This window comes from Corvus cornix, chromosome 11, assembly GCF_000738735.6.
Source record: "Corvus cornix cornix isolate S_Up_H32 chromosome 11, ASM73873v5, whole genome shotgun sequence".
NCBI classification, from domain to species: Eukaryota; Metazoa; Chordata; class Aves; order Passeriformes; family Corvidae; genus Corvus; species Corvus cornix.
In genome coordinates this window covers 13,585,959-13,600,280 of record NC_046341.1, presented here as the reverse complement: position 1 = coordinate 13,600,280, position 14,322 = coordinate 13,585,959, and the positions used below count along the sequence as shown (strand labels likewise).

General features: G+C 39.9%; 1 protein-coding gene across 1 annotated transcript in view; it reads left to right on the top strand.

Moving 5' to 3' along the window:
- The first annotated feature begins 347 nt into the window (after positions 1 to 347).
- The window catches only part of LONP2 (lon peptidase 2, peroxisomal), a 38,536-nt gene continuing 24,561 nt past the window's right edge, over positions 348 to 14,322 (top strand). Inside the window, exons 1-8 of the mRNA XM_039558061.1 lie at positions 348 to 654; positions 1,531 to 1,765; positions 2,447 to 2,578; positions 3,848 to 3,970; positions 4,786 to 4,946; positions 5,156 to 5,250; positions 6,518 to 6,776; positions 12,409 to 12,550. Coding sequence (XP_039413995.1) covers positions 422 to 654; positions 1,531 to 1,765; positions 2,447 to 2,578; positions 3,848 to 3,970; positions 4,786 to 4,946; positions 5,156 to 5,250; positions 6,518 to 6,776; positions 12,409 to 12,550 — 1,380 coding nt within the window. The 5' untranslated portion in view covers positions 348 to 421. The remainder of the gene's footprint in view (positions 655 to 1,530; positions 1,766 to 2,446; positions 2,579 to 3,847; positions 3,971 to 4,785; positions 4,947 to 5,155; positions 5,251 to 6,517; positions 6,777 to 12,408; positions 12,551 to 14,322) is intronic.

Here is a 14,322-nt window from a genome sequence, read left to right as displayed (position 1 = left end):
GCACTGGTTCAACAGCTCATAGCACGCACCCATTGCCAGTGCCAGCCTGACACCTGCCGGCGGCCGAGCGGCCTCCGGGGGACTGAAGAGGAACCGGCCCGGGCTCGGTGTTTGCAAGGAGACCGGACCCGAGAGGCCCCGGGAGCGGTGGCGGTAGCGATTCGGGAGCGGTGGCGGCGGCGATTCCTGGCCGGGGGCGGCGATTCGGGAGCGGCGGCGGCGGCGATTCCTGCCCGGGGGCGGGCCCCGGCCCGGGTCGGGGGCAGCGCTGCGGCCGCCGCCAGGGGGCGCGGCGGGGCGCGCGTGGCCGGTCCCTGTCGGGCGCCCGTAGGGGGCGGGGCCGTCGCGCGTGAGGGCCGGGCTGCCGTGGCGGCGGGGCCGTCGTGAGGGGCGCGGGGCAGTGCGAGGGTCACGGGCAGCCATGGCGGCGGGCAGCGCTATCCAGATCCCCAGCCGGCTGCCGCTGCTGCTCACACACGAGAGCGTGCTGCTGCCCGGTTCCACCATGCGCACCAGCGTGGACTCTCCGCGCAACATGCAGCTGGTGCGCAGCCGGCTGCTGAAGGGCACCTCGCTGCGGAGCACCATCATCGGCGTCATCCCCAACACCAGCGACCCCACCTCCGACTGCGACGACCTTCCCAACCTGCACAGGTGCGGCCCGGCCCGGCTCTCCCTGCCGCTCTCGCGGCCTGCTGGCCCCCCGGAACCCGGCCCGGCCTCCCCGGCCAGGGCTTCCCGTGGGGTCAGACGCGGGGCCGTCGGGCTCCGCTGCCCTCGGGAAACGCCTCTGCCCTCCGAGAACCCTGGTTGCGCCACCGGCCCAGCGGGCGAGGAGCCGGGGACGGGCTGGCCGGCGGCCGGAGGGGAAGTTTGAAAAGAGACCAAGGTGGACGAGCAAGATAAGACGAAAGAACGCAGCTCTAGGGCTGCGTTAGCTGTTAACCATAGCATTTTCCACCTAATAGATAACACGGATATTGGCTTAGTTCACATAAAACAAATTGTACTTGTGTGTGGTGAAACTAATATGCTGTAACCCTTACTCTCCGAACTTTATCATATCAGTGGACTTAGTAAGATGTTGCAAGAAAATAACTTCTGTTGTAAATCTGTTTAAATAGGTACAGTAATCTAAAACGTTGGTTCAGCACAAGACTGGGAATTTCAGTGAAGGACCGTAATTTATAAACACTCGCATTTCCCAGGCCATATTGTTTAAGCAGAAATGTCAGTGTGCCTGTCCACAGCGAGATCCATTATTATGAAGAAATTACATGTGTTTCTAAATTGAATGATTGTATTACAGTATCTTAGTTGATTTTTCAGCTAACTCATTCGTGTTCAGGTTTTAGGGTTTGGCTTTGTAATATGTGTTACAAAGGAAATTGGGTAATTTGATTTCATTTCACGATAGGAACTATGACCCAGCAGGGTCTTGCAACCTATACCTTGATTGCTTCTGATAAGGAGCACACAAAATGTTCTGTGGAAGGTGACAAATAATACAGGGATTTGATCTGTTTTTAGGATTGGCACTGCTGCCTTGGCAGTTCAGGTGGTTGGTAGCAACTGGCCCAAGCCCCATTACACGTTGCTGGTGACAGGCCTCTGCCGATTCCAGATCCTGCAGCTGCTGAAGGAGAAGCCGTATCCCGTTGCTGAGGTGCAGCAGTTAGATCGACTCGAGCAGTTCACTAATGGCCATAAATCTGAGGAGGAGCTTGGAGAGCTGTCAGAACAATTCTACAAGTACGCAGTACAGGTAATTTGTTTTATTCCTGCGTGTCATATAACCTGTGTGTACAGTTAGGCTCTTTATTTGTTTCCTATCTGCTCTTTCTCCAGGTCCTGTATTTTTCAGCAACTAGTAGAGTTTCAGTATTTCTGTTACAAAATAAATGTTATTGTTACAGCTTAAGGTTTCTGTGCCAAGTTCCAGGGTGTCTATACAGCTCATTGCGGCCGAGTCTAACTGCTTGTGTTAGTGCTATGATAAGTTGGTGTTTCATATATAGTAATACTGTAAATACATTCTAGTAAAATAATTGATTAATTTTTCTGGAATTTTATAGCTGTGTAAGAAAATGCATACATTGGAAGTATAATGAATTGGAATTTAAAGGATATATAGAAAAGAGTCATGGGGAAGTTTTTAATCTGGGCCTGTGAGGGAAATAAGAGATGTATGTGTTGAAAAAAATGCTGCAAATAATAATAATATTTTTGAACTTTTCAAACAAGCAGGAAGCTCAAAGTCTTGGTGCTCTGTGCTGAGTTAGTGTCTCATCTGTGAACTTTTTGTGAACTTATTTCAGTGGCTTTATGGCAAACTACCTAGCCATGTTTCACACTGAAAGATACAATCCTGTTTAGGTCAGAGAGCCACTGAGATAATTCCAAAAGAAAACCAGCAGCCATTAATGTTGTTCCTTGTGTGTTGTAGCTGGTTGAGATGCTGGATATGTCAGTGCCTGCAGTCGCAAAGCTCCGGCGTCTCCTGGACAATCTGCCAAGAGAAGCTCTGCCAGATATACTGACCTCTATCATCAGAACAACCAACCAAGAGAAGCTGCAGGTATCATGTTCTTCAGCTTTTTCAGTGGTAGTTAGGTGTTGCTATCTTTTAAGAGTAAAGCACTTTTCAGTAATTTTGGGATTGCTTACACTTGTGACTGTACAGTGGTAACATTATGCCAGCAGGGATTTGTGTTACAACTGAGCATAAATGCTTGTAAAATAGTTTTACAGTTTAAAGTGTTTATATATGCATATGTCAGAACTCACCTTAGGTAAATAGATCTAGTTGGGAAATCTTGGAAATGGTTCATTTTATTAAAAAGTAAGTAGAGCATGGACTTCCCATAGTAAAGACAATAAATCTTTCTTCAGACTGTGTTGAAACTTTGCTTACTTATCACAACTGACTGATCATTTTACATATCTTAATACTAATAACTTCAGAATAATTTTTTTAAAATGCTTCTAAAAACATCTTGAAGTCTGGGTTTCTTTAAATACTGAGACAATGATTATATTTCTGTCATATGTCATGGCAAATCTATGTAAAAATGATCTTTATGGCTTGGTGCTTATTAGTCTGATTTCTGTATTTGCTTACTGTGTTTGGAAGTTTTGCTGCTTATGCTGCACCTGGAATTGAAAGCATGTTAGGTTCTTTCAAAGCACCACAAGTAGAAATTAATGCAGTAATTTGAAGGGGAGGTGTGTAATATAGCTGAATATCCTGCTGGAGGAAGGTACCTTACTTATTAGTGTGTCGCTTTTTGTTTTATTAGAAGTTTAAAGAAAAGAGCAACTGGTGGAAGTTGTGGAATTACAGAGGAGCAGAATTCTACCTATTTCCACATATTAACTTCGTTTAATATGAAAATGGAGTTGTGTGTAAAATTTTAAAAAGACAAAATAAAAAAAAAGCTAAACAAAAATGTTAAGGCACAAGGTGATTTTTTTATTTCCTGGGTTATCCAAGGAGATGATGCTGTAACTTTCTTAACAGGGCCATCTCTTTCCTGAGGCCCAGTAGTTGAAAAATAGAATGTTGATAGGTGGTTGCCACAGAAAATGCAACTGAAATACTAAGATGCTTTAAAACTAGACAGGATAAGAGACTTTCTCTAGTTTGAAGTGTAGTTCAGGCATCCAGATCCTTGAGGCTAGATTTTGTGTACTGTATTCTCCTTGCTTTTCTTGCTACCTCTTTTCCTAATCCACCTATTCTATGCCTCTGGTCAAAACACAGTAGCAGTACCTCCATGTTCCTTTCCCCCAAAGTGAGGATTCATCAGTGTGAACTTGTTGGCTGCTTACAACTCCTTGCTCTTAGATTTTAGATGCTGTTAGGCTGGAAGAACGGTTCAAGATGACCATACCATTGCTTGTTAGACAGATTGAAGGCCTGAAGCTGCTTCAAAAAACAAGAAAGTCCAAACAGGATGATGATAAAAGGGTATGGAGCTTTAAATTTGGGATACTTAAACATTCTAAATAAGTACTAAGATGCACTTTTTAAACAGAATAATGAATGCATGATTTTAATCTGTGCATTTTTAATGTATAGCCGTAGTGTGTGATCATAGTCTGGAGCTGCAGAGAACACCCAGCTGGCAACTTTGGCCATGTAGATACACAAAAGACAAAATATTTGTTTAAAACTACTTAGGCTTTATTTTAATTTTTTTAAAATTTATTTTTTATGTTAATCTGAGCACTTTGTGACATTGAACGAATGCTCAGATTCGTCTGAAGAGTCAGTGGTATGCACACAGTGAGTTTTGGCCTGTGCTGTGAAAGTGTATTTTTTAGTGATGGCATTGCAGAAGAATGGCAGCTTTTGAAATACCTATAAAAATGTGTGTTGGAAAATGGAGCTTGTTCACCTTTGCTACATCTAACTGCACTTACATAGTTTAGTAAATGGGAAGTCATTGAGAAATGAAAAAAGATAAGAGTGATTTACCTATTTTGTAAAGATTAAGTTTATTCTGCCTAATGTGATGGGCTGCAGTGCTTGAAATACCACAAATAGCTACTTGCAATTTTGTTCTTGTTTTGTGTTGGTTGCTAGTTTATAGTATATGATGAATTTACTTAGGACATACATAAAGAACTGTAACTATTTAAAGTAGCACCAATAACAGTTTTTGAAGTTAATTTCTGGAGTTAAAGGTGTTTTTGTAATGATTTTCATTCTAAGCCACAGTACACACCTTATTTAAAAAAACCAAGACCTGGTGCAATTCTGTGGCTCTTTCCATTGCACAGGTTGTAGCTATTCGTCCTAATAGAAGAATTAGTCATGGAAGCATTACAGAAGATGAGGAGGAAGAAGAAGATCATGATGATGTTGTCATGCTAGAAAAAAAGATTAGAACATCCAGTATGTCAGAACAAGCTCTTAAAGTTTGTCTTAAAGAAATAAAAAGGTAGGAGGCTTTTAAATGGTGGTTTCTTCCTTTAAAATTTAAAACAAGTCTTGCAGACCTTTTCCTGTTTGGTATATGTTTGTGTTGATTGTGTTTTTGAAATGATTTTAAATCTCTGTTTTGTTCAGTTGCTGTTTTGTGGTGTAGTAGAGTCTTTCTTCGCATTTAATTTCTGATTGGCCTTTTGAATTCCATACTTATATTTCCAGATTAAAGAAGATGCCTCAGTCAATGCCAGAATATGCTTTGACAAGAAATTACTTGGAACTGATGGTAGAATTGCCATGGAACAAGAGTACGAAAGGTAAACCCTTCTGTTACTGGTGATTCTCTTGCACAGGCATTTTAGGACAAGTAACTATCATGTAAACGCTGTTACTTAGTGCTGTCTTGTAAAAAAATCGTTGGTATGTTACTGAAAGCCAGGTAAACCATTAGACTTCAGTGAGAGCTGTACACTGAATAACCTGTGTAATTCAGTTGTACATCTGAGAATGTGAATTTAAAACATATAAGAGTAGTTTCATTAAAAAATGAAAGTGTTACTAATTATAATTTGTGCCAATATGTATCAAAAATAATAAAGAAATGAGAATCTAATTATTTTTTATATGTCAGATAAAAAAACTTTTGGACATTTCTGTAACATTAATCTTCCTGAAGAAGGTTCTGGTTTATCTTAAGTTAATCAATTTTTGTAAGGAATAAAAGCACAATTGCAATTAATTTTAATAATTATAACTTGAAGTGCAGTAGAAAAACTGAGTCTCATGTCCATTTTGTACTATAGTTTTTGGAGTTGTGAGTAGAGAGTGATACTGTTAATACAGATACAATGTGCAAAAATGGAGAGCGAGGGAAGAGTAGGAAACAAAACAAGGCCAACAGACATCTCCTACTGACCGACACAAGTAGGTTAAGTGGGCAGAATGCCTTTCCACAAGGTGGACTTAGCACACCTGCATGTCTGTCTCTACCCTTCTGCTGATATTTGTAGTGATGAAAATTGTTGGTGGTTTGAAATAGAGCCCTGGCTGTTTACAAATGTTGTAAATATTTTCTTTAATCATTAAATTGTAAAAAAATCTGCCTACAGATACTGTGCAGTATTATTCAGAGAATCCCAAAATGAGTAAAGTGTTGCTTGCCAGTCATGTCCTAGCAGAATGGTTTTTTTGGTGGAAGTTGCTCTTTGATCTTTTAAAATTATTCCATGTCATGGGAAGTTTGATATTTTTACTTTAAGCAAAGTTTGTGAGTGTGATTCATGTGATTGCTATTTTGAACTCTAGCTACAGTGAATAAAAACACACATGAATATAGAAATAGAAAATCATGATTATTTTAGCCTTGGAAGTCATTATCAGTACTGTGTCATTATCCATACTATAATCTATTTTATGTCTAATTTCCTTACTGCAGAAGAATTGTAATACCTTTGTTTTAGAAAAGCATTGTCTGAAATGTGTGTGTGTTGGGGCATTGCCCTGATGAAGGTGTTTGTTTGTACTGTGGAATTGTTGCCATTTTTAAGGTAAATGTGCTGATCTCTTTGCTGTTGTCGATGGCAGATCGCCTGGAAATCCGTGCAGCTCGGATTGTTTTGGATAACGACCATTATGCTATGGAGAAGTTGAAGAAGAGAGTTTTAGAGTACTTGGCTGTGCGACAGCTTAAAAACAACCTCAAGGGACCCATTCTTTGTTTTGTGGGGCCCCCAGGAGTTGGTAAAACCAGTGTTGGAAGATCAATTGCAAAGACCTTGGGTCGAGAATTCCACAGAATTGCTTTAGGAGGAGTCTGTGATCAGTCTGATATTCGAGGCCACAGGTAATTACTTCTTCCTTTCTTAATCGCAGTTCTTAATCTGCAGAATGTATTGATTATTTTCACTGTTCAGGCAACACAGGCAAATTTTGCTTCTTTGAAACAATGTTAGGTATTTACTGATTTTCCTTGGCATTCAGTGGTGTTACTTGGGAGAGAATTTTAATGGGAATGGATGTTTAGTGTTGAGGTACAGCCTTTATTCTTTCCTTCTGCTGCTGCCCTTTATTGTCATAGGGAATGGATTTCATCATCAGTCATTTTAGCACTTTGAAGTAAAATTCAGTAGAAAGTCTAATGCAAACTCCTGATTTTTCTGCTTTTTAAGAGGGGTGTAAAGATTTAGTTATAGAATATAACCTGTGGTAGCAATACATTCCTTCATAACCATGTTTGCTGCTGAAACAGGAGGAGAAACTTGGAATGATGTATGAAAGTTGCTGGAGGATGGCAGTAGACTTGTTTGTGCACTGTTTTCCCATTTCAAAATGAGCTTTATGCAAGAATACCTAAGGTTGCAGGTTTAAAAAGAGAGTTTTGTATGACATTCCTTAGGACTGTTTTTAATGTTGTGTCCCTTTCTGTATCTACTTCTTTTAAACCATTGGTTTGTATTAATCCATTCCTCAATCCTTGCAACTGGAAGTATAATGAATGGGTAGTAAAGATAAGTAACTGCCAAGCATCAGTGCAGCATTTTTGCTTCGTTAAACGTATTTTATGCTTATTGCATGCAGTGTAGGAAATTTGGAATAATGAATTTTAGTCAGGTTTTCTTTTAAGTCATATTACTGAATAAAATTTCTCCTTACAACAGTAGGTGGATATTGTGAATTAAAGCTATCAGTTATTTTTTTGATGCCATCTAGCAGTTAATTTTGCCCAGTGGCTATGCAACTACTCTCAATAGAATACACCTGAAATAGAATGTCCTAAAAACAACTTAAAATGTGACTCAACAGGTGCTATTCGAAGTGAAGCCACTAGAGGCTGTGGAATACTCAGCGTTGTGGACGCGAGTAACTTCTTCAGAGCAGAGCAGGATTCGAGCCTTTGTAACAGGGAAATCACGTCTTGAACTTGACATTATAAACAAAAGTCAAACTTTCTATCGTGTGCTTCGACCTCATAAAGAGTACAGACAGGTAGAGTCATGTGAGAGAGCCTCTAAAAAGCTTTTAAATTTGGGTGTTTGTGGCTGTCACACATTTTTGAGGGCATTATTTAGTTAATGATTCATCTTAGAGGCTAACCATTACAAATTATATACTAAAATGTATTTGAAATTAAATGATGAGAAATATTTGATAAGAGAGTTTATTTTTCACTAGCAAAGGAAAATGTAATCTAGAATTAGCAAGAATATTGTGTGGTTACTCTTTAGCAAGCAAGTGTATAGTTTAAAAATTAACTTAGAGCAGTTGGTACCAGGAGTCCCTTGTAACCAACTGCTTTTTCAAGTTTTTTGTAGCTAAAATCAAACCCACCTGTTGCCTACTGGATTTTAAATTCTACTTTGGTTTGTTTTCCTGCTTCTCAGAATAAGATTTAATCAGATTAGAACTACAGCTTTTCTGTAGAACTCTGTATTGTCCTTTTGTGTGAATAGCTCCTTCGAGTTATTCCCAGTCAGGTGGGATGTTGTGCATCTGGTGGCAGTCAGAGGGCGGTGGTCTAGAAGTGGAGGAGACACAGACCGTTGTTTTCTGAGTTTCACTGTTGAGTAGGCTGATTTTCTAATATTACACCTTAGAAGACATTCTTTTTCTCCTAAAAGCTCCTTATTAGGCTTTGGGGCTTAAGTTAAGCATGCCATTAACATTGCAGAAGAACAGTACTATATGTACCTACTGATGTACTGAACATGTAGAAAAATGTACTAAATGTACTAGAACGTTCAAAAGGAACTGTTTCAGTTTGACTTGCAAGCAAACAGTGCCTGAAATAGCATTCTCTTGGGCCACTTCAGTGAAGGATGCAGACGGAGAGATTAAGCAGACAAATCTCTTGGAGAGCAGCAGGGTGGGGCGTGGCGTTTCAGTAATTGTGTTGTCCCACCTGACGTGCAAATGGGGCAATTGGAAACGCCCAGGTTTGGCCATTTCACTGGGGATCTGCACCTGGGGTTTGGGAATCCTTTAGTAGCAAATACTGTTCTGCATTCCCAAAACAAAATCATCCTCTTGGTACAAAATCAGAACTCCTTTATCAGACATCCTTCAGCTGTTGTCTGCATTTACCGCTCATATGTTGTCTGCATATACCATATGTTAAAGTATGCTGGTTTACATTTGTTGTTTACTTGAATTAAAAAAAACAAAAAAAAAAGCTCTCACAAACCATTCTGAAGGATGACTTAAAACTTTTTTCTAAGAAGCTCATTGCATTTAAAATCTTGTCAGTATTGATATTTTGTGTCACACAGGAACTACATGATCTTCTATGTTGTGTGTTTTTCCATTTCTGAAAGGGAAAGATGTAATTGTGCCATTTATTTATAGTGGTGCTGGTGAGGTAAGTGTGAAGCTCTTCTTTCTCACCTTCATGTGAAGCACTCCCTCCTCTGTTACCATTGCTTTGCAGTTTCAAAAGCTGGGACAGTTCACTTCTGGTTTCAGCCTTTCCTGAAGACTTGTTTAGGTGCACCTGTTTGAGGAGAGGTGAGATTCCTCGCCAGGACAGCTGTGCTGGCAGAACCTCCCTGCACTGGCCTTGTTGCACCAGAAAAAAACAAACTGCAGGCAGCTTTACCCATGAGAGGAATGAGCTTTGTTACGCAAGTACAAAGCAGAGATAGATTTGTAAAGCCCTTGAGTGGATGCAACCTCTGGCCTTGCAAAAAAAAAAAAAAAACAACAAAAAACAAAAACAAAAACAAACCCAAAAAACCCCAAAACTGTGACCTTATGCAAGCAAGTTCAGAGACAGTGGCCTTAACTTTGTTATCCTTTTCTACCCCTGCAGTTAAAAATGATTTAAAACTATTTGTCTTGAGATCACTATGAAGAAAGTGAGTCCTGTTTCTTTCTTTCAGTAATACTAGCACTGCTTTAAGGGTTCCAGTTCCTATGCTTTCCCAGTTTACCTTGGGAGAAGCAAGAAGGTTAGATTTCCCAGCTGGTTTTCTTGCATTTTTGAGGATACATAGTGCCTGATGACATACTGTACAACTCTAGCGTTTTGTTTAAAGGTACTTTTTTACTGATCTAAAACTAGATACAAAGATTACTAAGTTGCAGACCTTCTCTCTCTGGTGCTCTCAAGGGTTTAGGGTTTTTTAAGTGTTGCTACACAAGTGAGATAACCAGGAAACTTGCTCTGTACTTCCTGTTTTGAGTGGGGAACAGCTGTCTGTCCTCTGGTTTTAATGCAGGGAAAGAAACTGCATCAGAAAATGAACAAAGCAATGTGGGATATTGTTTTACCTCCTTTCAACTCTAGCAAAAATAATGAAATAAACATCACATTCAGTGATAGTGTTCTCAAACAGTAGTATTTAGTTTCACTAGTTACAAGGCAAAGATTAACAGCCAGACAGATAAATGGCCATATCTGCTTGTAATTTTAATATATTCTAGTTGGTTTTATATTTAAATACCTGCAGGGCCTGTCTTACCAAGGATTCTTTTGTTGAGATGTGATCTGTAATAACTTTGGAGATCTCGAGTATTTGATTAATAGTATAATAAAATAGGTATTGGTCCGTCTGTAATAAATGAAGAGGTATCACGGATTTAGACTGTTGCATCTGTTTGCCTTCATTTAGTTTATAAACCAGCCTCTTTCTTAAAACTAGATGGAATGTGGATAGCTCAAATTTTTATAGGATTTGAAAGGATCAAGTAAAACTTTGTGTATCTAAAAACACAAACAGGCATTTAAAAAGTATAATGTCTTTAAGCATGCACTTGAGAATAATGTGCCAAGCAAGAACAAAGAATGTTTAATGTTTACCTAATTATGTTATCCTATTACTGGCATAAACTGAATATTGAAACAGTTGGGCTGCATTGTCTCTGACACACATAAACTTATTCTCTAGTGCAGTGAGCACCTTGTGGTAAAAACAACCCAGAGGAGAACAAAACTACCACCATAAAACAAAACCCAAAACCACAAAAAGAAAAAAACCCAAACCCATACCTGAAAAAAGCCCAAATCGCCCCAAAAAACAAAGAAATGCCCAAGTTGCTACACTGATAAATTTGGTTGCACTGGTAAATTATTCACTTCTGTGAACTTCATCTCTGATTCAGTCTCCTAATTCTCTGATTGCATTTTATAGAATGCTTTCCCTCTCTTGGCAAGGCCGTGGGTGTGCAGATGGAGAAGGAGGAGGCAAGCTGGCTGTGTAATACCTCGCCATGCAGAGTCCTGATCTGTAATGAATGTTACACAGCACAGCCCTCAGTGAGAGCAATCCGCTCCCTTGCTGCAGATTAAGACTATACAAAAGCAGTGAAGTGAGAAACTATTGCCTGCTGGCTGCTTCAGTCTTTAGCAGCTGCCTGAGGAAGGTGGTAACAAGCAAACTGAATTTCTCTTGCATTGTTGGCTGTTTAGAAGATCTTAAAACCTTTTAGTTTTTCTCAGATCTAGAATTAAATACAGTTACTGCAATTTGTTTCCTCAGTGGTTAAATGTTACATGGAACTGACATCACTGCTGTGTGGTTCGGGTTCTGCTTTTGTTGTTTTCTGGGTTTTTTAAATATATTTAAAGTCATCTCTAGTATCTTTGGAAATTAGTCCCGTGGTATTTTTGGTTGCATCTTTGTAAATGTCATCCTGTTTATTTTGGACAGTAGGAAACCAGATCATATGGCAAAGCAGGCCTGTTCTGCTTATCTGCTTTGTAAGGGTCATGAGCTAGGTACTGTAATTCAGCACTTAATGTATCTCTTTCTTCTTGGAATTTCATGCTCTTATGGCACAAGCAGAAAAGACTGTGATAAATGCAGTAAACAAGGGTTATATACACCCGTGAAATGTAGTTGTGCTCTGTGTGTGTTGTGGAAAAAAGATTTTACTGATTTTGCTGAATAAATTCAAACTCGTCATTTTTTCTTTTGTTGCAGTGTTCAATTTTTCATTTTATGTTGAAACGACATAGTAAATACAATTATTTTTGGTGGGTGTTTATTAAAGCATGCTGTCCTGGGGACATTGACAGTTCAGCATAATTGGAATTTTGGTCTCTTTTGTAACATGCTGTGTGAACTCTGTTGTGATGACAAAATCCCAGCATTGTAATTATGAAAATGTTTTTATTAATGAGGTTCCCAAATCTGCTTCTGCTTGTTCATACAGTACAAGGATGCTGGTACTGGCACATGTAAGACGTCCACAAGCTGTAACGTTTGGATACACTTTAATGCAAATTCTTATCTTTGACGACCAACTAGTTCACCATGGAACTCAAATTTTCATCTGCTGCTATAATTGCTTGTATTAGCTCAGCTGTATATTCCATATTTCTATCAGCTAGTTCCACAAATTTTTGTAAAAAAAGCAAGGACTGTTGCAATGCTCCTTGTTCTTGTGTTTTGCCTGGAGTTTTATTTGTGATATTTTGGATGTTCCTCTCCCTGTTCACCGAGTCACCACCCTCTTTCCCCGTACCCGTTCCTTTCCAGGCGTACTTACGTGGGCAGCATGCCTGGCAGGATCATCAATGGGCTTAAGACTGTCGGGGTGAACAATCCCGTTTTCCTCTTGGATGAGGTGGATAAACTGGCAAAGAGCTTGCAGGGGGATCCTGCAGCAGCCTTGCTTGAGGTAAGAGGTGTTTCATTTGTATTTTAAAATAATTAAACTGGACTCGGAAGATTCACTGGACAAAAGAAAACCTGACAGTGCTGGCTTTGGGTGGGTTTCCGTCAATTGCTTGGGCACAATGCAGATGCTGTCACATATTGTGCTAAATAACATATAAGTCTCAGGGAGCTGTATTTGAACACAAGGATAGATTTTGGGCTGTTTTCTGTATTTAAATACTGTTCAAGCCCTAAACGTAACTTATTTGGGGGACTTCAAGACGTTGATTTTTAATGATCATATGTTGTTAGCTAAGAAAAGAACTGTAGAGGATCTAAACAGTAACTCAACTTCTTCAAGTTTTCCCTTTTTTTCTTGGAACAACTTTCGTGTATTTTTGAAGCTCTTGATGGTACCAGCTTGCATTGGAGCTAAGCCTTTTACCTAGTGCATAATATGGACTAGCTGCATGTTCTTTTAGGAGCATTTCTTTAATTAGTGTTGTAAGTAACTTTCTGAACTTAGATTTTTCATGTAAGTCACAGATCCCCACTCCTTGACTGATTATGGTATGATGAGTGTTTGGCTGATTATGGTGTGATGAGTGTTAGCTTTCCATGAGAGTCAGGTTTTCCATGAGTGCTTTTTTTCTGAAATTCTGGCACTCAGACTAAGATATAAATGAATCTAATTTTGAAACACATATTACAGTTACTTTATCACAAAGGTTTTAGAGTTGTCAAAGTTGATTTGCTTAAAGACAAAAGTAAAATTCAGGTGATAGAATTGAGGACTTTGGTGAATGAGATACTCTTGGAGTATTTTATAAATCTCAGGAGGTGTTGAGATGTTATTAACTAGGCTAGTTGGGCTTTTAGGAGGCTAAAACTGAAGTGATCATGAATAAGATGACCTGGGCCTTGCAAGCTTCTTGTATCATGTAGAAGACAGCAGTGATGAGTTGTCAGAACCTTCTTCCCCGCTTCTGTTTTCTGGAGTGTGACATGATATCCCAGAACAATTCCTTCTTCCACTGGCTTGTGCATATTCAGTGCCTTTATTCTAGCAGTTTCGTGGAGAGAGGAAGGAGCACCTCCTGAGGTGTGGGGAAGAGACAGAGCATTGCCCTGCCCTGGGTAGAAGGCTGTGTCCATCTTCCTGTGCCAGCACAGATGGCAAAGGAGAGAATGAGGGAGGTGCTGGCACGGCTGGGCCAGGCTGAAGTGTTGAGGCAGCCAGGGCAGACATAGTGCTAATGCACTTAATGGTTTTAGTATTCCTTGTACAGCTGTAGTTTTACACTCTGCCTTCTCTTTTGTGTTATATCTGGCAGTAGGGACTGCCATGCTCCCGCTGTTGAAGCTGCACTTCTTCTGTCATGGTTCTGTACCTGCTGCAGTCAAAAGAAGGGGCATTAGTAAAAAATACTCACATTTTTTGAGCTAGCCTGGCTCACTGTCACAGAAGTGACTTAGGGCATGATCCTGGAAGCATCGCAGTTATCAGACTTGAGGTCTGGTAACTTTGATAGGTGGGGGTGAAAGTGGTTCTGATAGTATTTGCATACAGAGTCATTCTAATGACTCTCTTGACTGACAGTGCTTAATGCAGCGATTTAAATATGAAAAATGCTACTTAAATTAAGGTGTCATGAGCTCATCTGGATGCTGTATGACATTCTGCAAATAAAGCGTCAATTGACTTTCTACAAACGTCATTATTTTCTTCCTGCTAGATAGTGGAAAATTACTGTTTTGACAAGGGCAACGAGTTCTTTTAAAATCACTGTATGA